The sequence below is a fragment of the Lemur catta genome, chromosome 4, assembly GCF_020740605.2.
Source record: "Lemur catta isolate mLemCat1 chromosome 4, mLemCat1.pri, whole genome shotgun sequence".
Lineage (NCBI taxonomy): Eukaryota > Metazoa > Chordata > Mammalia > Primates > Lemuridae > Lemur > Lemur catta.
In genome coordinates, this window is record NC_059131.1 from 12,708,220 (window position 1) to 12,735,419 (window position 27,200).

General features: G+C 37.8%; 1 protein-coding gene and 1 non-coding gene across 9 annotated transcripts; both read right to left on the minus strand.

Annotated features, from left to right (window-relative positions):
- Positions 1 to 684: 684 nt before the first annotated feature.
- Positions 685 to 22,147, minus strand: NT5C1B (5'-nucleotidase, cytosolic IB). 8 transcript variants are annotated; one of them, XM_045549076.1, is made up of 10 exons: positions 22,097 to 22,129; positions 21,211 to 21,299; positions 20,705 to 20,834; positions 19,981 to 20,112; positions 18,207 to 18,644; positions 17,780 to 17,947; positions 16,513 to 16,642; positions 14,157 to 14,279; positions 13,579 to 13,763; positions 685 to 1,045 (listed from the first exon to the last, which is right to left on the minus strand). In XM_045549076.1, exons 1-10 carry the CDS (start codon positions 22,127 to 22,129, stop codon positions 713 to 715), a joined length of 1,761 nt encoding a protein of 586 aa, XP_045405032.1. In that variant the 3' UTR covers positions 685 to 712. The 8 variants fall into 8 exon arrangements, with proteins under 8 accessions (XP_045405032.1, XP_045405036.1, XP_045405030.1 ...); XM_045549080.1 differs by lacking the exon at positions 20,705 to 20,834 and adding an exon at positions 19,020 to 19,022 and having other exon boundaries at positions 21,210 to 21,299; XM_045549074.1 differs by having other exon boundaries at positions 20,705 to 20,884; positions 21,210 to 21,299.
- LOC123637574 lies at positions 17,016 to 17,119 on the minus strand. Its single transcript, XR_006734942.1, has one exon. It is a non-coding gene; the product is annotated as a U6 spliceosomal RNA (small nuclear RNA).
- Positions 22,148 to 27,200: the final 5,053 nt, after the last annotated feature.

Consider the following 27,200-nt stretch of genomic DNA (forward strand, 5'->3'; position numbering starts at 1 on the left):
ACATTTTGAAGTGATGGCCAAGGTTTTTTGTTTGTTTTCCCATACAAACATTGGGTCAACCTGCCAGGCACAAAGCCAGATACTTCAAATATGAAGCTTTGTGGTCCAAGGGCAATTAACTCACCATGTAAGTTTCAAAGAATCTTTCCCAGGAGGTTCTGTCTAGAGCTCCTCTTAGAAATTACCCTGTGAGAACAATCAGCTGATTTATTTCTAAATAAGCAATGTCAAAATTGGTACACTTACGCAGGTGGAGTGCATTCCCATTTTGTATTGGTTAAAAAGCTGGTCATAGAGGCAAAAGAATTAAAAGTTTCAGTTTTCAAGAGTGTACTTAATCATACTCTTTCCACCTTTTAACACCACTACTCTAGAATGATCATGGGTAGCAATGTTTTGTGAAACTAAACTTCTGAAACAGCCCCTTAAGCATGGAAACATTCAAGTTCTAACTTATCCTAAAGAATCATAATTATAACTTACACAGAGATAGGTGTAATGGCATTCAACAGTATTGACAGCTCAAAAAGTAGTGCTTTAAAGGTAACTTGAGGGTTCAAAATGTTTTCCAAAAAATCAAGAGAAAACCTTTTCAAAGGAGCTAAGTTCTGAGGTCCAGTCTACTGAAGTATCTATCTAATTACCCTAGAGAGCCAAAAGAAGTGGCTTCTGTGATATCAGAGTGTCACTGCTTTATTTCTCCTCCCTGTCCCTAAGTATTGAATTTTTGACCATAGCCAAAAGGTACATGAGCTGTAACGGTGCCTAATTTCTGTGCCCCTTCAATGTGGAACATGTGGTCATCAAAGAAGATGTGGGGCCGGATCTTCACCAAGATGGGACCTTTGGGAGCTCCAGCAAGGAAAAGAGCTTCATCTATCTCTAGACCCCAGCGGCGAAGGGTCTTCAGCACACGGGCACCTGAACTGGCTGCACTCCTTGCTGTTACCAGGTAGGTCCTGATGGGACAAAGTAACCGTTCATTTTTGGCATAAAACTTCTTTTGCAGTCTGCCTAAATCTTCCAGAAAGCCTTTCAAGGGACCCTGTAAAAGGAACATATATCAGAGCTGTGATTCAGTGAACCAAAGAAAGTGAGTGCTGAAAAAGCAGAGGCTTATAAGAGCTTATAAAAGGATATACTACAGCATGGCATGCAGTATTTTGAGGCTGATAGCACAATGTTAAAACTCCATGTATTTATGTGAATATATTTCCTGATGTGCAACTGTCCTTGTATTCCTGGAATAAACCTAGGATGACCATGTGATTTATCATTTGAACCCAGGTATTTTAAATGTGAAAGAATGTTCTATAAATAATTAAACCAAAAACAAGAGACATCATCTATCCATGGTAAACTGGGGTAGGTGGTCACTCTAAACAAACTCTAGTTGGTTGCCTAAAGCACTAGTCTTTTTATTTGCTTTTTGTGAATTGCATGTGTTAACATCATGAAGTATATACCCTTTTGTCTAGTTCAATGGTTTTTGGCCTGAATCCAATCATGTCTTATATTTGCAATTGCTTCACATATCTTCACGCTTGCTTTCAATTTCAACCTTTCTAAACACTTAGCTTTAGCTCTCTTTCTTATATAGAGCTTAGAATTGGATTTTGCTATGTGATCCAATCTGAAAGTTTTATTTTTTAAAAGAATAGTTGAGTTTTAGCCCATTTACATTTATTTATATTGTAAATATACTTGAGATTGGTTTTGTCTTGTGATTTTTATTGCATTTTCTATGTTTAAAGATTCTAAAGGATTGTTCATTGGCTTGTATCTGTCTTCTTTGTATGTGTGTATGGGTGGTTCTTCTGACATGTAAGAAGATTTGCATTATTTCCTTCATTGAATACTTTTATAAGTCTAAATTTTAATCCCAGATCTATTATTCTTTACCATGAAAAATAATAAAATTAAGATATTTGTTCAATGTCTCTCTAAGCCTCTATTTCTTCTCCACCATCTAATTTTAGTCATTTATTTGATCTTCCTGAGTGTGTAGATTTGCATTATTAAATATTATTTTATTTCTGTTTATCAACTTTACATTTTATCCTTTGGCCACTGTAACTGAAACTGTCAACATACTTTTCCATAGACCTTCTTTTCCCCATATTTTTTCATTTTTTGTTAGTTGTATAATTTCTACATTGTTAGGACACATTATATTTGCTTTCTTTTCTGCCATCCTAATCCCTACAGTTGTTCTAGTTTTAATTGTATGGTTAAATATAGTCTATTCTCAGTTGTGCTTTTGTACTTCCAGTCACCCACACATTGGCTGAAATTTGTTCTCTAGTACTAATTTTCACAAAAACATCTTATGGAAATAATCCCTGAGAATATAGTATGTTCTCAACTATATATCTGTTTCCTATGTATTTAAATGAAATTTTGCCTGGATATAGAATCCATGGTTTATATTTACTCCCCATGAAATCGTATAAGTAGCGCTCCACTGTCTTTTCTATTAAGAAGCTTGAGGGCAGCAGCTTGGTCTCCCTCCCAACCCTTCCAGCACTTATGGTGATTGTTCCTTGTGGGCCATCAGCCCAAAGAATTATTTCTTAATTTTGAAGTCAATAATTTCACTAGGCCATGTCTCAATGATGATCATTCTGATTCTATTTCCCTCACACAGTGTGGGCTTTTAATCTTTAATATTTTAACAATATAATGTATGTATTAAAATCTTGTGATAATTTAGGAATGTTTTCTTGATTTATATTTTTATATAAATTTGCATCTTTGTATTTAACCACGACAGCCCTCCCCCTAAATATAATTTCAGTATTTTTCTTCAGGGATTCCACTTATGCAAGTGTTAGGTTTTCTTGACATGTTATCTATTTCTGTCATTTTTCTCTCTAAAATCTTATTTTCAGTTCTTCTCATTTACAGCATTCTACTGTCTCACACTTGATTGCCTTTTCCTTGATTACTGCATTTCTACTTTATGATCTTGCTTTAAGTTTTTAAAAGTCATGACATCTGTTTACTTACAGTTGCCACCTGTACTGTGTCAAGTTTTTCTAGAGAGAGTTGTTCATCTGTCTGCCTTTTTCTCATTGTATCTTTGCATATGTTCAGTGCTGGTTCTCTTTTTATTACTTATACTGAATTAGATTGGTTTTCCTTGGGACAATTGGTGGGTTTCTGGGGAAGGTCAAGGGGATTAACTGAAGACTGATTTGTTTTCACAATTCATAGGCTCCCTTCTTCTCTACTGTCATGGAAACAACCAGTGTTCTATAATATGATGTGTTGTGTGATCATTTGCTTAGTCTTGCTTTCGCTAAGGCTACATATATCAGAAAAGCAACTAAGTTTACTTTCTAAAGGTGAGAAGCATACATGTGTGTGAAAAAAACCTGTACCTTTTTTTTGCAACAGCCCCAATGTCGTTGTAGTGACTATTGGCAGCAGCCGCTTTGGTTGCAGTTTGTCTCTGAAACACAGACAGGCACAGCTCTCCTTGCTGCTTTTTTTTTTCTTAATACATTGTTATTGCTTTATTGATTGGAATTAATTTATTTCATTGTTCATTTTCATAAGTGCTCCTATTATGACAGTGATTGTGAAAATTGCAAAATTTCTCCTACTCACACTTTTTGCATTCATTCTCCATAATTTTTAGTTTATTTTTTAAAATTTATTTTATATTTTCAGAATATTAGGGGGGTACAAACTTCCCAAAGGAAGAAATGGGAAAAGCTGAGTTTATGTCACCATATTCAAACCAGGGACCCATCTCATTCTCTTTTACTTCTATTTTTAGGTATGCTTTATAATTTATATATTTGTACAATAGTTCAAGTATGTATCAAAATATAGAAATATTAGGGAAAGTGACTCAAAAATACTTTTTTTGAGGAGCTGTATCATTTAAAACATTTGGAATCTGCTTAAGATGTAGAATTCTAGACAGGCTGTTATTACCACCCCAATAACAAGAAAAATCTAGATAATATGAAAATAAAATCTTCGCTTTTCTTGAGCCCATCAGAGCACTGAGATCACAGGACAAACAACCAACATGAAACCTAAGGAAAAACAGGCATCTTCAAGGAGAGATTGGAATGGAAGAATTGGCACACCTTTGGCAGAGCATTGAAGAAAGAGATAGTAGATACCATACAAACAAGTATAAAAATTCAAGTAATTTTTAAAAACAAATTGAAAAAGGACAAGTGTGAACTAATGGGAAAACACAGAAGACCCAGGATCCACAGACACAAGAAGCATACACTCTCTTTCAGGCTTCTCCATGGGCTTCCACTAGGCACTTCTGAGAAACACTGAAGGCACAAGAGAGAAGAAAACCTTCCTCAGTGGTATAGGCTTGGAGGAGGAGAGCAGCTGCCACTGTGATCAAAGACTAAAACGCCACCTAGGTCCTTATACCCTAAGGAGCAAAAGCCCTAAATTGCTGGAAGAAGGGCTTCAAACACTGTTATCTCCCAGGGCATGAATCAAGATCCACTGTTATGAGGGAAAGAGGAAAGGAAAACTATTCTAGCTCTGGATGAGGGATAAGAAATGTCATGACCCAGACCATTAGATATCACCTATCACTGGGGAAAGGCAGGATCCAGGAGCAATCTTCATCCCTAAATCATAGGGAGACAGCAGGCAGAGACAATGAAGCAACAGCTCAGGAGGGATAAGGACGTGGAGGCCTTCCATGAGGCACAGACACACAGAGAAGGCAAAATGCAGAAAGTGGAACAGGAAAATTGAGAAAAATCTCCTGACAAACTAGCCTGCACCCTAAGAACAAGGTGAATCCCAAAATAATTTTAATCCTGTGGCATAATGAAGACAACTATAGCAACAATAAAACCTACAGCCAGTTTAACTGCTGTTTAGATTGACTTAGTCTACCACAGTAATTGCTCATGGAAGAGGAGGCATGTCCATTACCAGACTATTTATCAAAGCCTCCACAACCACACACAGTCACTGGCAATAAGTCAAATATTTATAAGATCACAGAACAAAACAAAAAGTACAATCCATTTTCAAGAGACATTAAGAGAACTAGACTTAGTTATCTCCCAGATGTCATAAATATAAAAGGAGATTGAAACTAACTGTGATCAATATCTTTGAAAAGCTACTTTAAAGGTGGACAACAGACTAGACTAGTAATTTCAACAGAGATTGAAAATATATGGCAATGCTAAAATGGCAATGCTAAAAATAAAAATTACTGTATGGAGATGAAGAATGCCTTTAACTGATATATCAGTAGACCTGACATAACTGAGGAAAGAAGGAGTGAACTTGAAGATAGGTCAATTATGCAAACAGAAAATAAAGAGAAAAAAGAGTATAGAAAACAAGAAAAGAACATTGAAATGCTGTGGGACACACACATACACACACCTCATATTCAAACTGCTCAAACCAAAAGAAATATAGAAAATCTTGAATGCAGCCAGAGAAAAATAGACACATTACATACAGGGGACCAAAGATTAAAGTTTAAAAACATTTGTTATCAGAATCTATAAAAGTCAGAGAACAATAGAAGGGCATCTGTAAAGTGCTAAAAGAAAAATACAGCAAACCCAGAATGCTAGAAATGGTACAAATAAAATATTGTCTTCAAAAATAAAGAAATAAAGACTTTTTTAAGCAAATAAAAATAGAAGATTCAGTACCAGCAGAACTATACTACCTGAAATGTTAAAAGAAAAAAAAATATGGGAGAAGGAATATGATAACAGAGAGATACCTGATCTACACAGAAAGGAAAATCCCTGAAAATGGTTAAAATGAAGATGAATATAAAAGATATATTTTGTCTCATACTTATTTACCCTATAGATATTTGATTACCAAAAGCAAGAATAGTTATACGGTATTATGAATTTATAGTATAGATAAAATTGAATTACATGACAACAATATTACAAAACAGATGGGAGAGTTTGGAAGAACACTGTTACACAGTTCTTATGCTACATATGACTTGGTAGAGTAAATATTGTTTGACAGTAGACTGTGATTACTTAAAGTTTTACACTGTAAACACTAGTGTAACTACTGAAAAAAATTTAAATGAGTTATAAGGCAATGGTGGAGATAAAATGGAATCTAGGAAAAACAGAATCTAGAAGTAAAAAGAAAAAATAAAATAAAAGAGAACAAAGAACTGGTGGAACATATAGAAAAAATGGGAAAATAATATTTTTTAATCCAACCAAAGAAATGATCACATTAAATATAAATGTCCTAAAAACATCAATTAAAACACAAGAATTGCCAGATTTTATGAAAAAGCAACACTGACTATAATATCTACAAAAAAATTAGTTAAATATAAAGAAAATTTAGGCTGGGCACAGTGGCTCATGCCTGTAATCCTAGCACTCTGGGAGGCTGAGGCGGGAGGATTGCTCAAGGTCAGGAGTTCAAAACCAGCCTGAGGAAGAGCGAGACCCCGTCTCTACTAAAAATAGAAAGAAATTAGTTGGACAACTAAAAATATATAGAAAAATGTCAGCCAGGCATGGTGGCACATGCCTGTAGTCCCAGCTACTTGGGAGGCTGAGCCAGAAGGATTGTTTGAGCCCAGGAGTTTGAGGTAGCTGTGAGCTAGGCTGACGTCATGGCACTCTAGCCAAGGCAACAGAGTGAGACTCTGTCTCCAAAAAAAAAAAAAAAAAAAAAGAAAGAAAAGAAAGAAATCGAAGTATTAAAGAAAAACCCAACAAATTCTGGAAATGAAAAATTCATTGAAGGAATTACAAAACACAGTGGAAAGCCTTAAGAATAGGCTAGATCAAGAAGAAGAAGAAAGAATTTCAGAGCTTAAAGATAACACCTGTGAACGAAATTATTCAAAGTGAAAGAACAGAGAAATAAGAGGAATGAACAAAGCCTACAAGAAATGTGGGATTATGTAAAGGGGCCAAACATAACAATTATAGGCATCTCTGAGGGCGAAGAAGAAAATACACAAGGGTTGGATAATTTATTTGAGAAACTAATTGAGGAAAATTTCACTGGCCTTGTTAAAAATCTGGGTATCCAGAAAGAAGAAGCACACAGGACCCCTGGGAGATTCATCATCAAGAGGCAATCACCACAACATATAGTCATTAGTAAACACAAAAGAGGCACTCCTACAAGCAGTACGGCAAAACAGCAGGAAACTGACAAAGGAAAAACTATCAGACTAACTGTAGACTTCTCAACTGAAACTTTAACAAGCCAGAATGGACTGGAGACCCATCCTCAGTTTCTAAAACAGAATAATGGCCAGCCTAGAACTTTGTATCCTGAAAAACTAAGTTTCTCATATGAGGGAGAAATAAAGAGTTTCTCAGGCAAGCAATCACAGAATGAATTTCTGAAGATCAAACCTGCCCTGCAGGAAGTACTCAGACCTGCATTATACACTGATCAGCACAACAGAGTAAAATCATCCAAAGCTACAGTTTGGAGCCCAGATACAACAATGGTTCAAGAGATAAAACAAAACAATAAGCATCTATCCAACAGGATGAACAGAAGAAATCAGATACCATGTATCAATTTCTTCAATAACTATGAATTGGTTGAACTCCCCACTCAGTAGACATAGGCTGTCTGAATGGATAAAAATATAAAAGCCAAGTACCTCTTGTCTCCAGGAAACCCATTTAACCCACAAGGACTCATTTAGATTTAACTGGAAGGAATGGAAAACAATATTCCATGCAAATGGAAACCAAAAGAAAGCTGGTATAGCTGTTCTCATATCATATCATATAGATTTCAAATCAATAAAAGAAACACAAAAATGGTGAAGGGAACAATTCAACAAGAAGACTTAAAAATCCTAAATATTTATGGAACTAACACGGGAACACCCAGATTCATAAAACAAATCATACTCAATTTAAACAAAATGATAAACAGCAGTGCCATAATAGCCAGGGACTTCAACATCCCACTGACAGAACTGGACAGATCCTCAAACAAAAAATAAGCAAAGAAACAATGGATTTAAACAGAACTCTAGAATAAGTGGGCCTAACAGGCATTTACAGTACATTTTACCCTAAAACAACTGAATATACTTTCTTCTCATAAGCTCATGGAACATTTTCTAAGATGGATCACATCTTAGGCTACGAAACATGTCTCAACAAATTTAAAAAAATATATAATTTATACTATGTATTTTGTCAGACCATAGTAAAATAAAATTAGAAATCAATTACAACAGAAACACTCATCTCTACACAAAGTCATGGAAACTAGCAAACTTATTGCTGAATGATAGTTGGGTCAAGGAGGAGATAAAGATGGAAATCAAGAGATTTTTCAAACTAAATGATAATGGGGACAAAGGTTATTGAAATCAGTGGGATGCAGTAAAAGCAGTTCTGAGATGAAAACTCATATCCTTAAATGCCCACATCTAAAAGAAAGAAAGGTCACAAATCAACAACCTAATGAGTCATCTCAAGAAACTGGTAAAGGAAGAGCAAACCAATCCCAAACCCAGCAGAAGGAAAGAAATAATAAATATCAGGCCAGAACTAAATGAAATTGAGAATAAAAGAATTATGTAGAAGGTTAATGAAACAAAAAGTTGGTTCTTTGAAAAGATAAGCAAAATTGACAGGACTCTTGCTAGATTAACCAGAAATAGAAAATAGTGGAGTGTAATAAGGTCAATCATAAATGAAAAAGGAGAAATCACAACTGATATTAAAGAAATACAAAACATCATCTCTGAATACTATAAAAATATCTGTGCTCATAAACTTGAAAATGTGGAGGAAATAGACAAATTCTTGGAAACACAAAAATTCCTTAGGTTCAATCAGGAAGAAATAGAACTCTTGAACACACCAATATCAAGCACCAATAGAAAATCTTCCAACAAGAAATGTCTGAGTCTAGATGGTTTCACATCCAAACTTTCCCAAACCTACAAAGCAGAACTGGTACCTATACTGCAGAAATTATTCCATAGCACTGAGAAGGAAGGAATCTTCCCAAACTTTGCAAAACCAATATCACCTTGATACTAAAGCCAGGAAAGGACACAACCAAAAAAGAAAACTACACACCAATATCCCTTATGAATAGAGATGCAAAAATTCTGAATAAAATCTTAGCAAAATGAATTCATCTGCTCATCAAAAAGAAAAAAAATTCACTGTGACCAAGTAGGCTTCATGCCAGAGATGCGAGCATGCTTCAACATAGGCAAATCTATAAATGTAATTCACCACATAAATAGAAGCAAAAACAAAGATGACATAATCTTCTCAATAAATGCAGAAAAAAGCATTTGACAAAATTCAGCACCATCTTATGATATGAACGCTTAACAAAAGAGGCAGAGATGGACTTACCTAAAAATGATACAAGCCATATAGGATGAACCCACAGGCAACATGATACTGAATGGGGAAAAACTGACAGCATTCCTGCTTAGAACTGGAACCATACAAGTTTGCCCACTATTACCACTTCTCTTCTATTCAACATAGTGCTGGAAGTCCTAGCCAGAGCAGTCAGATAAGAGAAGGAAACCAAGGGTATTGGAATGGGGAAAGGAGATCAAGCTATTGCTCTTTGCTGATGGTATTATCTTCTATCTAGAAAACCCCAAAGATTCAACCAAGAGACTCCTGGAATTGATGAATGAATTCAGTAGTTTCATGTTACAAAATCAATGTACACATATCAGTAGCTTTAATATACACCAAGAACAGCGAAGCTGAGAATCAAATCAAAGACTCAATACCTTTCACAATAGCAACAAAGAAAATAAAATACCTAGGAATATATTTAAAAAACAAGGTAAAAGACTCGTATAGGGAGAACTACAAAACACTGAGGAAATAAATTGCAGAGGATGTAAACATATGGGAAAACATATCATTCTCACTTATAAGTGGGAGATAAAAAAGGGATCTATATGGTCATAAAGTGGTATAATGGAAATCAGAAACTAAGAAGAGGGGAGGTTGGGAGAGGGATGAGGGATAAAAATCTACCTATCAAGTACAGTGTATACTATTTTAGTAACAGGTATACTGAAAGCCCTGACTTCAGCATGCTACAAGAAGATAACATGTTACCACCAATGCTAGCAAGGATACAAAGCAACAAAATCTCTGGCACATTGCTGTTAGGAATGCAAAACGTTATAGTCATTTTGGGAAATAGTTTGACAGTATCTTATCAAGTTAAACATATAATTACTGCATGATCTAGCAATCCCACTCCTAGGTATTTAGACATGAAATGAAATCTTATGTTTACACAGAGCCCTGTATGAAAACTTTAAAAAGTGGCTTTATTTGTAAATATCAAAGACTGGATATGACCTAAATATCCTTCAATAAGTAAATAGATAAAAAAATGTGGTCCATCCATAGAACAGAATACTACTCAGCAATAAAAAAGGAACAAACTAGTGATGCATGCAATGACATGGATGAATATCAAAGGCATTATGCTAAATGAAAGAAGTCAGATTGCATCCTGTATGAGTCCATTTATGTTACATCTGGAAAAGACCACGCCCCCCCCCCCAAAAAAAAAACACAGTAGGGACAGACATCAGATGAGTGGTTGACAGGGCCTGGATATAGGAGACTAGGATGACTACAATGGGGCATTCGGGAATTTTGCAATTTCATGAAAATGTTGAGTGTTTCTGTTTTGGTGATGGTTTCACAATTGTATGCATTTGTCAAAACTCAGAACTATCATGAAAAATGATGAATTTTACTGTATTTAAATTACATGTGAACAGCTCTGATTAAAACACCCCCCACACACACACACTTGGGGGCCATTATTCTAGAATGGGGACAGAGAGAGATCAAATGAGGAGACATTAGTTGCATTGTCACTGTACCACACTGGAGATTGGAAGCCTATAAGCTGCAATGAGAGTTGTCAAATTAATCCTCTCCAGCTGCATTATTTGCTGGTGACTCTCAGACCTCCTCCATCTGAGAAAATTGGGACATTGTCATGACGAAACCACAATTTCCACTCCCAGTGTCCTTGAATGTCTTTGGTAGGAGGTGTACCTCATAACTTCTTTCTCATCAGTGGAACGTACCTGGAAAAGCCTTCTGGCCTTTATGGAAAAGCCAACCTTGCTATGTAAAACATAGCATTTCTTACACTGGCAGAGGGAGTGTATAATAAAAGCAACCATACTTACTAGAAATTTTTTGGATATTCCTGCAATAACTAGGGTTGGGCTTCATAATTTCAATTGTTTAATGGGGAAAAAAGGTGATTTAAAGAGCAAAAATAGACAAGTGGAACCCATAAAACTAAAATCTTTCTGCATAGCAAAGGAAACAATCAATAGAGTGAAAAGGCAACTGACGGAATGGGAGAAAATATTTGGCAAACCATATGGCTGATAAGGGGTTAATTTCCAAAATACGTAAGGAATTCTTACAACTGAACAGCAAAATAAAAATTATGGTTAACAAATGGGCAAAGGACTTGAATAGACATTTCTGTAAAGAAGATATATAAATGGCCAACAGGTATATGAAAAGGTACTCCATATCACCAATCATCAGATAAATGCAAATCAAAACCACAATGAGATATCACCTTATACCAGTCAGGATGGCTAGTACCAAAAAAACAGAAGATTAGTGTTGGTGAGGATGTGAAGAATTTGGAACCCTTGTATACTGTCGGTAAAAATGTAAAATGGTGCAGCCTCTGTGGAAAACAAAATGGAGGTTCCTCAAAAAATTAAAAATAGAACTACCATGTGATCCAGCAATCCCACTTGTGAATATATATCCAAAGAAAATGAAATCAAGATCTCAAAGAGATAACTGCACTCTCCTGTTTACTGCAGCAGTATTCACAATAGCCAAGATTTGGAAATAACTGAAATGTCCATCAACAGAGGAATGGATAAAGAAAATGTGGTGTGTGTGTATCCACACACACACACACACACACACACACACACACACATACACACTGTAATACTATTCATCCTCTAAGAAGACAGAAATCCTACCATTTGCAACCACATGAATGGGCCTGTAAGACATTATGCTAAGATGAGTAAGTTCTAGAGATCTGTTATACAACATAGTGCCTATAGTTAATATATAATAAAAATACAGTATTGTACATTTAAAAACTTGTTTAGAAGGTAGATGTCATGCTAAATGTTCTTCCTACAAAAAATAAAATAAAATAAAACATAAAGAAAAGGCAAGGGGACAAGTAATGTTTTGGAAATGATAAGTTTATTACCTTGTTTGTAGTGATGGTATCATGGGTATATGTATATGTCTGAACTTATCAAAATGCATATATTAAATACGTACAACTTCTTAAACATTAAATACCTCAATAAAGTTTAAATGAAAAAATAACAAGGTAAAACATGGAAAAAAGAACTGATAAATGCAAAATCTAAAAGAGATTTACATTATTTAACTAAGATGAGAAAATGGTATTTTAACACTGTCCTGAAGTAATTCTTGATTTGAAGTGTTTTTGTTTGTTTAAGTGTTCTTTTTTTGAGAACTTCTATATTTCAATAATGGTGAAAACCTCTGAATGTACAATGGGCTCTGAACTTCTAAAAAGTAGACTGATATAAAATATAACAAAGATTTTTCCTCTCAATAGTAAGATTTGTAAATAACAAACTACTTCATAACACTAGGTCAAGGCTTCAAAAGGAGCTGTTTAGAGAGGAAATATGAAGTTTAATACACACACACACATAGTTTAAATATTGCTTGCTATAATGCGAGGTGGCAAAGTAGTAAAAGTTTTTAGCTTTCAATTAGTCTATTCATACTCTCATAAATTTAAGCAAAAATGACAATATTTAACTTTAACTTAAGTTCATGAAGAACTGAGAAAAAAGGGACAATTAAATTTCTTGGGAAAATTCATAGTATAAAACTAAATGAGCCATCAGGTCAGATTCAGATTAGAGACTATTTTGATGTTTCAAATTTCTTTTAGTTCAGAAGTTATAGGTTCTGTTCATTTTAGACCTTGATTTTAACAGTTCAGTTCATGGATAGATTCCAAAAAACCTAAATATTTAATTTCAGTTTGATTAAGTGTTCCTAGTTTGCACTTGTTTGAAGCTTATTATTTGATTCAATTCAAGCTGTCAGTTTTGCAGCTTTTATCAATTAAGTGATGCTTTTCTTGAGTTTGAGATCAAGGACCGAGAGATTCAACAAATGTTTTCTAAATTGGAAATGACCTTACTATTTTGAGAGCCTGTTGTGTAGAAATGGCTTATTGACAATCTGTATTGCCTCTGTTACTCATAATTTGGAGGGAGTGGACTCATTATCATAAGATCATAGAGGAATTTCCAAAAGGATAGATAAAATAACGTTAAAGTTAAAAATGTCAGTAGCTAATGCTTCAAAGTGAATAATTCATGAATAAAAGGGAGAAAGCTTCAAAGATAAGACAGTGAGAGGGAGTGACCAGCTTAAAATAATTTAAAAAGCCATCGCAATGAACAAATATCTGTATTTATATGTTAGAAAATAAATACATCTAATGAGAGCTCATTGTACTTACCTGAGCAAGAGGCTTATTCTCAAATAGTGATTCGTGTTGAAAGAACTTGTCCAGCCCATGCTTTGTGGCAATATGGTCAGACTCATCAGAGAAAAGGACAGCATCCCCATCAAAAGCCACACGGAGCTGGGTGTCACAGTAAGCCATGTCTTTGGCTCCATCAAACATTGTTGCAGAGGCGATACCTGACAGATCATGGGGATTAATTAGTACTCTTCTCAGAGCCATGAGTTTTAGTTTCTTCCATTAAAAAAAAATCCTCCCAGACCTACGTTTCCTCTCTAGCTATACCCTGATGACTCCACTCCTCTTCACAAGCACACATCTCAGCACGCATCTCAGCACTGCCTCCCCTCAGTGGGGAATATGTGAATTGAGTGGCAGGACAATTACTGAGGGTATCCATTTCCAGGAAAGCCAAAGCTCTAAAGAACAAACTTAAAGGTTGCCACATGTGCATATACCTTGGTAGAAAATTCATTAAGAACATAAGCTTCATAACTACATGTGAAACCCAATGTAAGTAACCATTAGTGCAAACCTTTTTATTAACGAGAGGGATGAAATCAGACTAATACCTTCTTGTATTGCTTCTTGTACTTTTTCAGAGTCCGCAGAAAGATACAAGTTGGTAAGATAGGCTTTCAAATAGCCAATAGGGCTCTTCCCACCAGTCAGACAGAAGCGGTCAATCAGTAAGCCTATTACCAGGCAATAAAGACTTCGTTATGGCAGAAACTAAAGACAAAACAATGTAAATCCAAATAATAGCAACCTTAGAAATAACTGAGTTTATCTGTAAATCCAAATGACTTCATTTATAAATCTAAAGGAAAATTACTTTAGAAATAATTGAAATTTTAGAATTATTTTCATAATACCAAATTGAAAAATTTCTCAGCTATTTCATATAATAGTAGGTATGTTTGGTGCATTATAGTCTATGAAGTATTAATATATTCACATAGATCATGCCAATTTACTTTCACAGCTGTACCATAGGTATAATTATACTCATTACAGAAAAAGAAATTGAGACATAAAGACTTGTCTAACCCACTGGTTCACACGCATAGGGAAGACTTGAGCCAAGTGTTTGACTCTCACCTACAACAGGGCAGTGCTCTTTCCCTTCAATTATAGCCTGCTACTTGTTGAAAGGGCCTGTTAAGATGTGGCTCTATTTTAAGTGCCATTTCTGCATTTCTTTAGTAGCAATACAATAGTAACAACAAATAGTGCTAGGATTTAATCCATTTTCTAAAACAACATCAAACATCTGAAATTTTCACTCTTTTCTGACTTGAAATTTTTAACACAATTATTATATTAGCAGACTAAACATTAATATACTATAAATGCTTTTCAAATTAAAAAAACACTGGCTGTTAGTGAGAGGTTTGTAAAACAGGCACCCCCATATACTATGGGTGAAAATATAAATTGGCACAAGCTGTCTAGAAAGTAATTTGACAATACATATCAAGAGCTTTTAACAGGTTTATACTATTTGACCTAGGGTCCTCCCCTTCCCTTTTTTTTTTTTAAAGAAATTTATCCTAAGAGTATAATCTGAAACTCTGGTAAAGATTTATGTAGAAAAGTCTCAGTTTAGGGTTATTTATGAAAGCAAAAAATGTTCAGCAATGTGAGACTAGTTATGTACACAAGTACAACACTATGTATATGATAAAGTATGTACTTATTCAAAGTGCTTTTTAGATATATAATGAACCGGGTAGCTGCACATGATATAAAGCAGAATATTGAGTCTAGTAGGTTGTTTATCATCTGTATAGACCAAGAGAGTAGGTAGGATCCATCAACAGTTGGGGTGGAAGTGTCTGCTTTGGCATTAACAAAATATTCTCACTTTTTCGCTTAAGCCAATATTGGGCATAGATGGCACAAAAGTGTACTCTGCAAATTCTTAAATATTAATTTAATGATTAAGAAATTATTTGGTGACACTGGGACTTCAGGGGTTCTTAAAACAAGCAGCCCTCTTCTCAAGGAGATCATAGTTCACTGAGGAGCCTGGCATGTAAAACATTTATTATAATAGAACAAAGACCACAGCAGAGAGAGATACAAATTGCCTTCACCACTCAGAGAAGGGGAGTAACTAACTCTTGTGGATGGAAGATTATTATTCCATGAACAAGGGCTGCATGAGAAAGTACGTCTAAGTAAAATACCAGCCTTGTAATTAGGAAAATATAAAACAAAATTCATAATTTGTAATATATCTTGATTATTTACAGATACATCCAATTTAGACCTTATTTTGACTTGACATACCCACAAGATTGGGTATGTTACCTGGAAGATAGGCTAATGTTGCCCCAAATAAAAAGACAGGTAATTCCACAATAGAAAAACAATGGCAACTTTCTCTTAAAAAATTCAACACACTGATGGAAACGCTATGAAAAGTCAATCAAATTTTCCATGTAAAGAATAAGGACAATTTTGCAGGCATGAGTATGGATTTGATTTGTGGGGAGAGAGAGCAGCTGGGGCAATCATATTTTAAGAGTGGAAAGGAGAGGTGAAAACCTTTAAACCTTTAACACGGATCTGTGGTGAGCAAGAAGTTTGATCACAGAGAAAGCCTTTGGGTTGACGGCTCCTTGAAGTCAAGTTCAGAAGTAAAAAACATAAAACAGAGAAATATATTGCAGGACCTGGGATTAAGACTTTGAAATTCACACTTGACAAGTTAAGTCCAGAGCTTTGAGCCCAACTCTGCGCTAAAGTTAAAAATGAACATGGCCTCTCTTGTTCTGACATAGGCAAATAAACATTCCTTGCGCAGAAGGGGGTGTCAGTATCAAAGACACTGCATTGGTTAGGCCACAGTTAGCAAAATAACATGGCTTCTCTCCTCCAGAGCCGCGAGCTGGTCTTCCACATGGTATTTATTTTACTTACCATAGTGATTGACGCTGTTTATAAGCCGCACTCCCACTTGGGCATGGTTATTAGTCATCAGTACAATATCAAATAAGTCCTGTTCATTGGGATACAGCTCACGGAGTCTAGAATTGACATGCTGCAGTGCCTGCAGGTTACAAACATGAATGTGTGTAAAGAGAGGCAGGAAAGGTGGGCTTTGGGAGGCTGGAGAGAAAGCATCTCATCAGGGTCAAATTCAAAATCTGAAGACTCTTCACTGAGAGAGTATGGCTCCTTTAAGGCTGAGTTATGCCATGCATTTTTGTATTTTCAGCTTCTCATACATAGGACCTGAGTTAATGTTCACTGACTACATGGGTAATGTAACAATTAAAATTGTTACAACATTTGGTTTACTAGAATAAGCTCTGGGGGATAAATACAGGGAAGGATGAGGCTACCATTCATGCTTTGTATATGTTTGTTTTTGATTTTTAAAATCTGGTTTTATCGATCATCTAATGATTATTTTTATTGTGAAAAATCTGTAATGCTTCATGAGTTTGCATGTCATCCTTGCACAGAGGCCATGCTAATTGTCTCTGTATTGTTCCAGTTTTAGTACGTGTGCTGCCAAAGTGACTGTTTTGTCTATTTTTTAAATATAGGTCTTTAGACTAGGTTTGTGATTTCCTTTCATGCTTCTACCACATCCCATAAGTATGTTCTACCCACAACTTGAAGAGGTGTCACTTGTTTTTCCATGTTTATGATGTTAGTGCATAATATTTGTATAAGTTATGCAGGGGATCCAAGTGGTAGGTGCTACATATTCCAGTGTAATTTCAGAGAACCTTACCTTCTCTGTTAAAATCATGCCCCTAAGTGCCAAGAATATCTTGATTTTCTTAATATGCTATGTATGGGGTCAGAACAGGTAAAGCAAACTTCATCTAATTTTAATAAGGTGTTTTATTTCTACTACTCAGGACTGTGAACTCATTGTAGCTTCTTCCTACTGCTTCTAGGAAGGGGGGGCCCAAAGGCTGCTGTTAGAGGTCTCCTGGTGATGACTCCATTTAGGAAAGCCCAATACCCCAAATAAAGGGTTGTGGGCTGGAGTCCCTTCCTCAACAGTCTGGAAACCTTTGTGAAAGCATAAACCTGGGTCAACTAGAAAGGGGCAAGAATGACAACGGTGGACTAGGAATTATCAGAGAATCTGGACGAGCTCCCAGGGTAGGCCCGGGTCCTTCCCTTGCCATCCAGGGTCCTGGCGGGCCAAAGACAGCTTGCAGAGTACCTTGACGAAGCGGAATGCGGGCCCCGGGGTCAGGATGACGTTCTCGTTGTTGAGCTGATACTCCATGTACTTCTCCAGGCCCTCTTCCTCGTAGACTTTCCTGGCATCCACCATGTTGAAGAGCGCGCGGGAGGAGACCGCGATGGTGACGGCGTGCTTGGGTTTGGGCTGCGGAGAGGAGCGCGCACGGGAAGAGTCACGCAGACAGGAAGGAATCAGGGGTGGGGCTCACCCAGGGTAGGGCGGGAAGAAAATGGCCAGGCCCCTGCTTGGAAAACTGGGATGCCGGGCCAGCCGAGGCTGGGACTGCGCGAGGTTGGGGCAGGAGAAGCAGAGGCTGGCACGGACTTCCCTACGCGGCGCATGGGAGCTAGGCTGGGGGAGGCTGGGCTGGGGGGCTGCCAGGACCGCGCCCAGGGTCCCTCACCGGCCGGGGGCGCGAGCAGCTCGGGACCTTCTCGTAGAACTTCTTCAAGGACTCCCAGTAGGCTTCCTCATCGTCTTTCTCTTCCTCCGTTTCCGCCTCCTGCTGCTGCTGGGACATACAGTCGGCTTCCAGCTGGGGGGCGGAGGGGTAGAACATCCTGCGCTGGGAGTAGGACTTCCACTCTGTGGGGGCCGTGAGCGTATAATCCCGCTGCTGTGAGGTCCGCATGATGCTCTGCGTCCGGGACTCCGGAGTCTCCTTAGTCTTGGTGCTGGGCCGCCGGGTGCTGGGCTCGGGCTCCGGGGGCGTGGGAGGCCGTGAGTCGAATGGCAGGGACTGCTGGTTGGGTTTGGACTGCCGGGCCGGGGTGGGCGGAGGCGAGTCATGCTGGCTGGGGGAGGTGGATGAAGTCCGGGAGGTCGTGGAGCTGTTGGGGAGCTGCGGCAAGAAGAGGGGCATCTGCATTTCCAGGCCAGCCGGAGTCCTTACTCCCCACACCCCAGTCTCTGCCCAGTTCCCGCCTAGGAGCTGTCCCCTCCCGCCTGTTCCATGGCTAGACCTTAGATGGATCCTGCTTCATCTCAGCTCCTTTACATAGGGATAAAGGGACTGTGGCATTTCTAGGCCCCAGCTATTCAGTATTTCTGTTGAACAGACGCAGAGACTGTCGTCTGCTTTCATTTTTCCCCAGCTTCCGTCAGCACCTCACACATTTTTTTGTTGTGTTTGTTTTGAATAGATAGGACACAGGTCCTCCTCCTCACCCTTAGAAGGCTGGCACATAGTTTTGTTCCTTCCTTGCCATATATATACCTGCTCAGTCAGAGGCCTCCAGGTAGGACAGAGGGCCTGAGTAATGGACCTTGGCCATTGCCTCCGTGTGTGCCCTCCATTAACTTGATGAGCAAAGTGGGTCCTACATTCCCACCAGAACACTCCACATAGCACCTTGGGGCCGTCTCCCTCCGGATTCACCATGTGTACAATGCAGTGAATGGCTGCTGAGAAGGTGCATAGGAGATGGGGAAGCTCCAGCGTCTCCCCATCGCCTTCAGAGCTTCCCGTGCCAGTGGGAACATGATTACAGAGAGTCATCTTCCTGAATCGGAAGGGACTATCCTAGAGAAAGGACCCCTTTACCAAAGTGGGTAAGAAGTTATTAAGCATATATATATATTATTTCAGTTTTTATGATTGTTTCCTATGTGACTCAAAAGGGATATTCTTGGTTAGATTATTGAGCCAAACCTAACAGAGATGGATGGATTGGGTAGAAATACGTATTTTCCCAATGGCTGGGTCTGTATCATTCTCTCTGCATCCAAAAACTTAATTTCAAAACTAACTTTTTTTTCTTTTTTCTTTTTTACTTATGTGGTCAGGCTTAGTTAAGAGCTCAAAGCACCACACAATATAACACTCTTTAATTTTTCTCTTGTGGTTTACCTTTCCATCCTCTCTTCTGAGAGTCATAGGTAGTCAATAAATATTTATTGAATGAAGGAAGGAAGGAGGAAGCATGCAGCCTGTAGACCTAGAACCCCTGGTTTTAATCCTAGCTGTACTACTTACTAGTGTAAAACCTTAGGCAAGCTACTCTGTGCTTCCATTTTCTCAGTGGTAAAATGGGGTAAGGGGAGTTCTCATGAAGGCTAAATTAACTAAAACATGCAAAGTACACAAATAGAGCCTGGCACATAGAAACCATCTGTAAATGTTAACAATTATTATTGTTATTCTGTCATCTACCCCTCCCTTTCATCTCTGTATCCACCTTAACACTGTTGTTCTTGCTTCTTGGCTCTTCTGATGCAGCCTTGATGGATGGGGTTCGGGATGTTCGGGACCATTGATTTCGCACGAGGTACCCCCGAGAATCAGTCTTTGTCAATAATTCTTGTGATCCCTGTCAAGGAGAGAAGAAACCCAGGGGTGTAGTACCCTACCACCCACACTTTCTATGCATGTGCCTACAGAAGAGCCATGTCAGGCTAAAAATAGCAGCACCCAATGAGATCCCTGGTCTCTATGACTCTCAGTTCAACCTGAGCCCTTCGTACTATTCTAATTCTGGCCCAGTCCTAACTTCTGTTTGGAGCAAAAAAGTGGGGATCCCCCTGGAAGAACATCCAAAACCAAGAAGCATATTGGATAGCTCATACTTCTTCACCTGTGACTCCTGTTCTATGGAACTTACTAGAGTTGACCATTTTTCTTCCCTTTTCCCCACTTCTTCCCTCAAGGATGAGCCTGTTAACAGATGCTAAAAAGACAAATGCACCATTTTTATAAGCAGTAAAAGTGAGGGCAGCTGGTGGCTTACCTTGGGGCTCTAAGGCAGCTGCATGTAAGTGAATGGGGCCTTTAAGCATTCCTTCAAGAAGGAAGAATGGAGACTATCCTGAGGCAAGTGAAAGTGTTTCTGTTCCCCAGATCCTTCCCCGCACCCAGATTGCCTGAGACTCCCCTCCAAAATCAGTAGTATGATCTCTGCTCACCCTGATCATGGTGATCTGCTGGCCCTGCTCCCACAACAGGCACATGTGAATGTAAATATGTAATGTGCGGCAGGGGCCAAGGACTGTTCCCAAAGCTGCACAAAGGCAGTGTCTACACGACGAGTGACCCCGCATGGGGCAACATCTCAGCGAGTGATTCGGATTGACTGCACGCTTCATCTGAAAGATTGTGCAGAAAATGGTCAATGCAATGGCCAGACTCCCCTTCCCTCCCTGATTTGAACAAAGACTACTGTCCTCCCATAGGCTGAGCAGAGGAGCCTGCTGTTGTGCCATATATTCTCCAGGAACGTGGTGGGTGTGGACTGGAGGGGAAGGCAGGGCCCAGCTTCTCCTAGTTTTTCCTTAATCTCCTCATGAAGACATCAGGTATCCCTTAAAACAAATCTCAACAACTTAGTCTTCTCTCCCAGAACTCCCTGTCCCTTAATATTTTCCATTATGCTCTTTAATGTTCTCACCACCGCTAGAGAGATCAGCTCACCTGAGTGTTCAGACGAACTCCCGGTTTGTCAGAATCCTTTCTTTGTTCTCCATCTAGACTCTCTTTTGAGTTCCTCACTCCGGTCTCATTCTTAATATGGAAACAAAGAATGTTTATTAATTTTTAGTGTCAGGGGCATTAGAAACTTTGGGTTTGGGAATAAAAGGCTAAATATAAATAAAACATAGAATTCATCTCTTTGCCAATATAAAAAATATATAAACTTTAGGTATTATTTTTCCCCTATTCTGAGCATGAGTAAAAATAGCACATATTTTATAAACAAGAATTATGTGAACAATTTTTAATATAGAAATATGTTGGTTCATAGATTTGAGATATGAAGCATTTATCATTTAAAAAAATGATAACATGGGAAATGCTATGGGAGAATTTTTCAGGGCTCAGCAGGACTTGGATTTAAATGTGAAGTTGCTTACACAGAGTTCCTACTGTGAAGATTGTTACTTATGGAAATTTTTCTTTTGCATATAGAATTGAAACCTTTTTTTCCCCCTAATTATCTATAGCTCTAGTTTTCTGTGGATGTGTTACCAATATTAGTCTGATTTGTCATTTGTTTGTGTATTACATCCTACTAGTCTGTAGGTCCTTTAGAGACAGCAACTGTGTTTTTACGTCTTACCACTAACATATGAGCATATGCTCAATGAATACTGACTGGATTTACTTATTCTGTATGCTTTAATCTCCTTGTTTTCCACTCTCTTCATTTCCTCGACTTCCCCTCCTTCCCTTTTCCTTTACATGTTGCCATTATCCGAAATTATTTGGTTGTTGCAGAGCCTTCAGAGAGGTAGATGATGGACTGATATTTATATTTCCTAAGCTCTGTGGCAAGATTCTAGGACACTCAATTCACTCACCTTCTTTTTCTGTTTCACAGATGTTTGACTCATTTCTTCAACTATTGAAATTCTTTGTTGTTATGCAGGTTTTTGTCTCCCCAGCTCCATTTCCTGTTCCTTCTCTTGCTTGGTCTAGCTGTGCATTTAGAATGTCAAATTTATGACATCATATGTGGTGCCATAGTAACAAACTGCCTCTGTAAATACCTGACTATGCTTTCTTTAAATAAAATAAAGTAATAATATTTCTTCATATTTGAGTATATCTTCTCATAACCGTTGTATGTGTTTTTAGGAATCGATGTCTAAACATTGTTCAAATATTTAATATGTGGCAATATCAATATTACTACTTTCTTCTTTTTAAATCTTTTTAGGCATCACTCTGTCACTCATCATATCAATCCCATTTGTGGCTTTATGTCTGGTACTGCCAGAATGAATGCCAAACTCATTTGTGGACTCAATCATTTATCATTGCATATCCAACCAGATTTTGGAGGGCTTTCTGCAAATCTGGAGACTATTTTTTACAGCTGAGATTTTGTTCTAGACTTGTAGTTTAGACTTGAGTTTAGCTTTAGTATTTGGTGTTTCTTTCACAATGGCAAAGCCAATTGAGAAAGACGCTGTCAAAGTTTCTTCCCTGTGGCTGGTAGAATGTTACTTGCGCTGACTTTCCTGGCATTTGTCTTATCCTTAACCCTTTTAACACCCATTTGTCCCTCCCGTGTACACAGAGAGAAGAATATGTAAAAGGCAGCCCCCAACTCTGGTTTACAGAGTCCAACATATTCTGCATTTTACTGGTTTTTTTTTTGTTTTGTTTTTTTTAAGACAGAGTCTCGCTCTGTTGCCCGGGCTAGAGTGAGTGCCGTGGCGTCAGCCTAGCTCACAGCAACCTCAAACTCCTGGGCTTAGGCGATCCTACTGCCTCAGCCTCCCGAGTAGCTGGGACTACAGGCATGCGCCACCATGCCCGGCTAATTTTTTTTTTTCTATATATATTTTTAGTTGGCCAGATAATTTGTTTCTATTTTTAGTAGAGACGGGGGTCTCACTCTTGCTCAGGCTGGTCTCGAACTCCTAACCTCCAGCGATCCGCCTGCCTCGGCCTCCCAGAGTGCTAGGATTACAGGCATGAGCCACCGCGCCCAGCCTACTGTTTTGATTTTATCTTTACCCAAGCTTTAGGTAAGAGACCTGTGCCGTGCCAACCTGAGCAGGTGAAACACTGCAGGTCAAGCACTGAGGCAGATTTCTGGCCTCTCTTCATGGGAGTCAATAACAAAGATCGAATATTAAGAGAAGTTTTTGATGGTTTTAACCAGTTATCTAATGAGTCTTTTTTTTTTTTTTTTGTATTGGAGGATCGACTTTTATTTTATTTTATCTTATTTATTTCAGAAATTACAGAGGTGCAAATGCTTTGGTCACGTAAATTGCCTTTGCACCCTACCCCCACCAGTCAAAGCTATAAGCCTGCCCATCCCCCAGACAGCATGCACCTCACCCAATTGGGGGTGAATTTACCTATCCCCTCTTCTACCCTCCCACCTGCTCAATCCCCAATGAATGTTGTTACTTCCATATGTGCACATAAGTTTTGATCTATTAGTACCAATTTAATGGTGAGTACGTGTATTATTTGTTTTTCCATTCTTGTGATATGTCACTTGGAAGAATGGGCTCCAGCTTCATCCAGGATAATACAAGAGGTATTAGTTCCCCATTTTTCTATGGCTGAGTAGTATTCTGTGGTATATTCTTTAACATGTAGGTTCTAGGTTTGACTACCTGGGTTTGAATTCTTTTATCTCTCCCTTTCCCAACCCCCTTATCTATCTGTGATCCTGAGTAAGTTGTTTAATTTCTCTAAATCCCAATTTCCTCCTTTATGAAATGGAGACAAAAATGGTATAAACATCAAAAAGTTGCTGTGATGGTGGAAATACTATGAAGTACTTAAGACTGGCATTCATAAGTGATTCATAAACATTAGCTATTATTTTTACTTATAATTTTTGCTACAGCTCTACTACGGTGCTCAAATAGAAAAATTTTAAATATTGTAATGCCATTGCAATCTAGTTCTAGGGACAGAAGTTTTAAAATACTTATTGTTCATATATATCTGTAAACAATCAAATGTCAGGTTGATGATTCTTCCTATCTCCTAAACTCTAGACTTAGTGGTACAGACAGATCAAGGAGAGCAGGCTGAGAAGGAGCTGGCATTGGAGAGGCAGTTTGGAACAAAAGCAGGAGAGCTATGGCTTGTGTTCCATGAAACACAGAAGGAAGATTTCACAGGTATGAAGTATTGAAATAGCCTGTGGTTTCTGACTGGTCCTTCCAGCATACACCTAAGATCAGCTTTTGCTTCTAGTTCCTTTTATGACTCCTCCATGTAATTCAGCATTCATATATTCAATATATTCTTTAATTATTTGTCTTCTCCCATAGTACAAAGACTAAGGAAGAATAGGAGCCTAATGAGTGTTTTGAATTATTTTATGAGTTGATGTATATAAAACTATATTGTTTTGAGTGCTAATGATGAAATTTAATAAATTATTTTTTTCAGATTTCCTAAATTGTTTTTCTTTATTATCTTCTAATTCTTAACTTGTTATTGAGCATGGAAAACTACACATCCACATAGGCATTATATCTTTAGTTTGCATTGGATTCCTCTCTCCATGAGTCCAACCGTGGTAATGAAGCCAATATGCTACCTTATTATGATGCTGTCAAATGGCCTTCCAGATCCTTCTCAATAGAATTATCATCATTAGTTCTAGTTGTTGATAAAACTTTTAAAAAGAGCTCCATAAAATGACTTAACAGACATTTTAGGGAACCATAACCATGGACAAGTGTAAGTAGGCATTCTCCATCTATTTTTGGCAAATCCTTTTTGATTCTTGCTGGGGTTCCTGAGGTATATACTCATTTCCTTCACAGTGCTAAAAGGTTATGGCAGAGTGATTTCTGAGATCTGGCTTCCATTTGGCCATACTTCCACTGGTTCTTATTTTCTTGGGGAGTTGTGATATTATTAAAAATTTCTGGAGACACTAGTTGACTCCTCTTTAGCCAGGAGCTTTTCAAAATATAGGACACAGATTGAGTAATACAACTAGGCACTAGTACCCTGAGAAGACTCCAAAGAATCTTTTTCTTCACCGTGGCCACCCGATAGAAGTAAATATAGAAAGTGGCTCTATTGCCTTCATAGTTTTTCTTCCCTGAGTCTAAGATATAAAAGTTACATGTCAGAACATCAATAACATTTGTCACTATTTTAAAGTGTTTATGGGTATGTAGATAGATAGGTTCAAGGATAATGTCATTAAGTAAAAATTAGAGAGTTAGAAAAAAGAAGGCATCTGTGAACTCACTATCCTAACACAGTCATTATTACGATTATAATCTTCCAAAATCTTTTTCAGGTATTTGTCTCAGTTTAACCTCTTTTTCCTTTGTAAAATATTGTTAGAATTATATAGTATATACAATTCAATATCCTGATTTTTCCTGTGCAATATTAAATGTAAATATTGAGTAATCATATTTTTAATGACTCCATATTATTAAAGAGTATGTACATGAAAATTTGCATAAGCATTTTCCTACTATTGAATAGTTTGGGTATCTTCAAGTTTTTACTATTATACATAATATTTCCTGAGTATCTCTGTTCTTTAGCTAAAGTACAAGTTCTTTAGTAAAAAAGTCTTTCTTTCCACCATGATTAGTATTTTCAAACAAGTAGTTTGGATGATTAATAGCATCTTTAACTTGGCATATCCAAATCAGCACTTCTGATGCCAACCCTTGAAACCTGCTTTCCACTCAGTGTTTGCCATTTCGATAAATGGTAGCTCATTTGCCCATTTTCTAGGACATACATTTTAGAGTCATGTTAAACTCTTCTTTTTCTCATGCCCTCCATTCAGTCCTTCAGAGATTACATTTGCTCTATCTCTATACAAAATTCAGCCACTGATCATCATAAACACTGGTACTAACCTTGTCCTAATCATTGTCAGCTGTCACTTGGACAGCCGCACTAGCTAGCTAACTGATTGCGCGTGGACATGTTTACAGAGACAGATACAGAGACAACAACAAAAGTAATCCTTTATAAATGGGCATTAGACCATACTCAGAACCCTTTAATATCTCCAAATGTACATATGCAAAGGTAAATGAAATCCAGAATCAGTTCTGTGGTGTCTTTCTGATCTCATCTCCAACAGTTCTCTCCTTTGCTCAGCGTCTCCAGGTATACGGGCTAAGCATGTTCTCCTCTCAGGACTTTTAAACTTGCTGCTCCATCTGCCGCAGTGCTCCACATATTTGCATGGCTTAGTTCCTCACTTCAGTTAACTCTCTGCACTCATGCCATCTCCTCAGAGAGGCCTTCTCGGAGGGCCATCAAAAGTGGTACCCTCATTTCCTTCATGTTTAACCCTTACCCAGATTTATTTTTATTCATAGCATTTATTTATACCTGAATTTATTTCATAAGACTTTTTTTGTCGTCTCCTCTGGCCCCACTAGAGTGTGTTGACTAAAGAATAAATTCATGCTTTTAAGAATTAAAGTTAGTTTTATTCAGAAGACTTACTGAGAGCTATAGACTGAGGACTACAGCCCAGGAGGAGTGTTTCAAGAGGTTCTGTCAGACTGTTCTGACACAGTGTTTCAGCTCACTGTTTACCTACAGGTTATGGAGGTTCAGCATGTGCAAAATCACATCAAAGGGTACATCTAGTTATAGATTGCAGAGGCATAATCACTAACCCTATTGGATATTATCTTATGTGCAGGGAAAGGCAAGGAATAGGGTCATTTATCTTTTAAGGCATATAGTGACTCAGGCAAGAGACAGTGGGGGCCATGTGTTCTATCCTGTTTTGTCTTCTAAGCATCCTTCCAAAGAGCCCTGTCACAGAGTCAGGAGCTTTGTGAAATTATGCTGGCAAGCAGAAATGAGCAAATATGGCTTCTTACATTCGCTACTTTGTCTCACAAGGGAAAACTACTTGTGAGCAGGAAGCTGCATATCTTTTCCACTGCTATTTTCCTATTGCCTAGAATACTTACTAGGTAT

Coding starts and splice junctions, on each gene's coding strand:
- NT5C1B (XM_045549073.1), bottom strand. CDS start 22,129: ATGAGTCAAACATCTGTGAAACAGAAAAAGAAG. Junction 17,948..18,206: donor GCTGCTCGCGCCCCCGGCCG/GTGAGGGACCCT, acceptor TCCTCTCCGCAG/CCCAAACCCAAGCACGCCGT. Junction 1,046..13,578: donor AGAATAAGCCTCTTGCTCAG/GTAAGTACAATG, acceptor TTCCTTTTACAG/GGTCCCTTGAAAGGCTTTCT.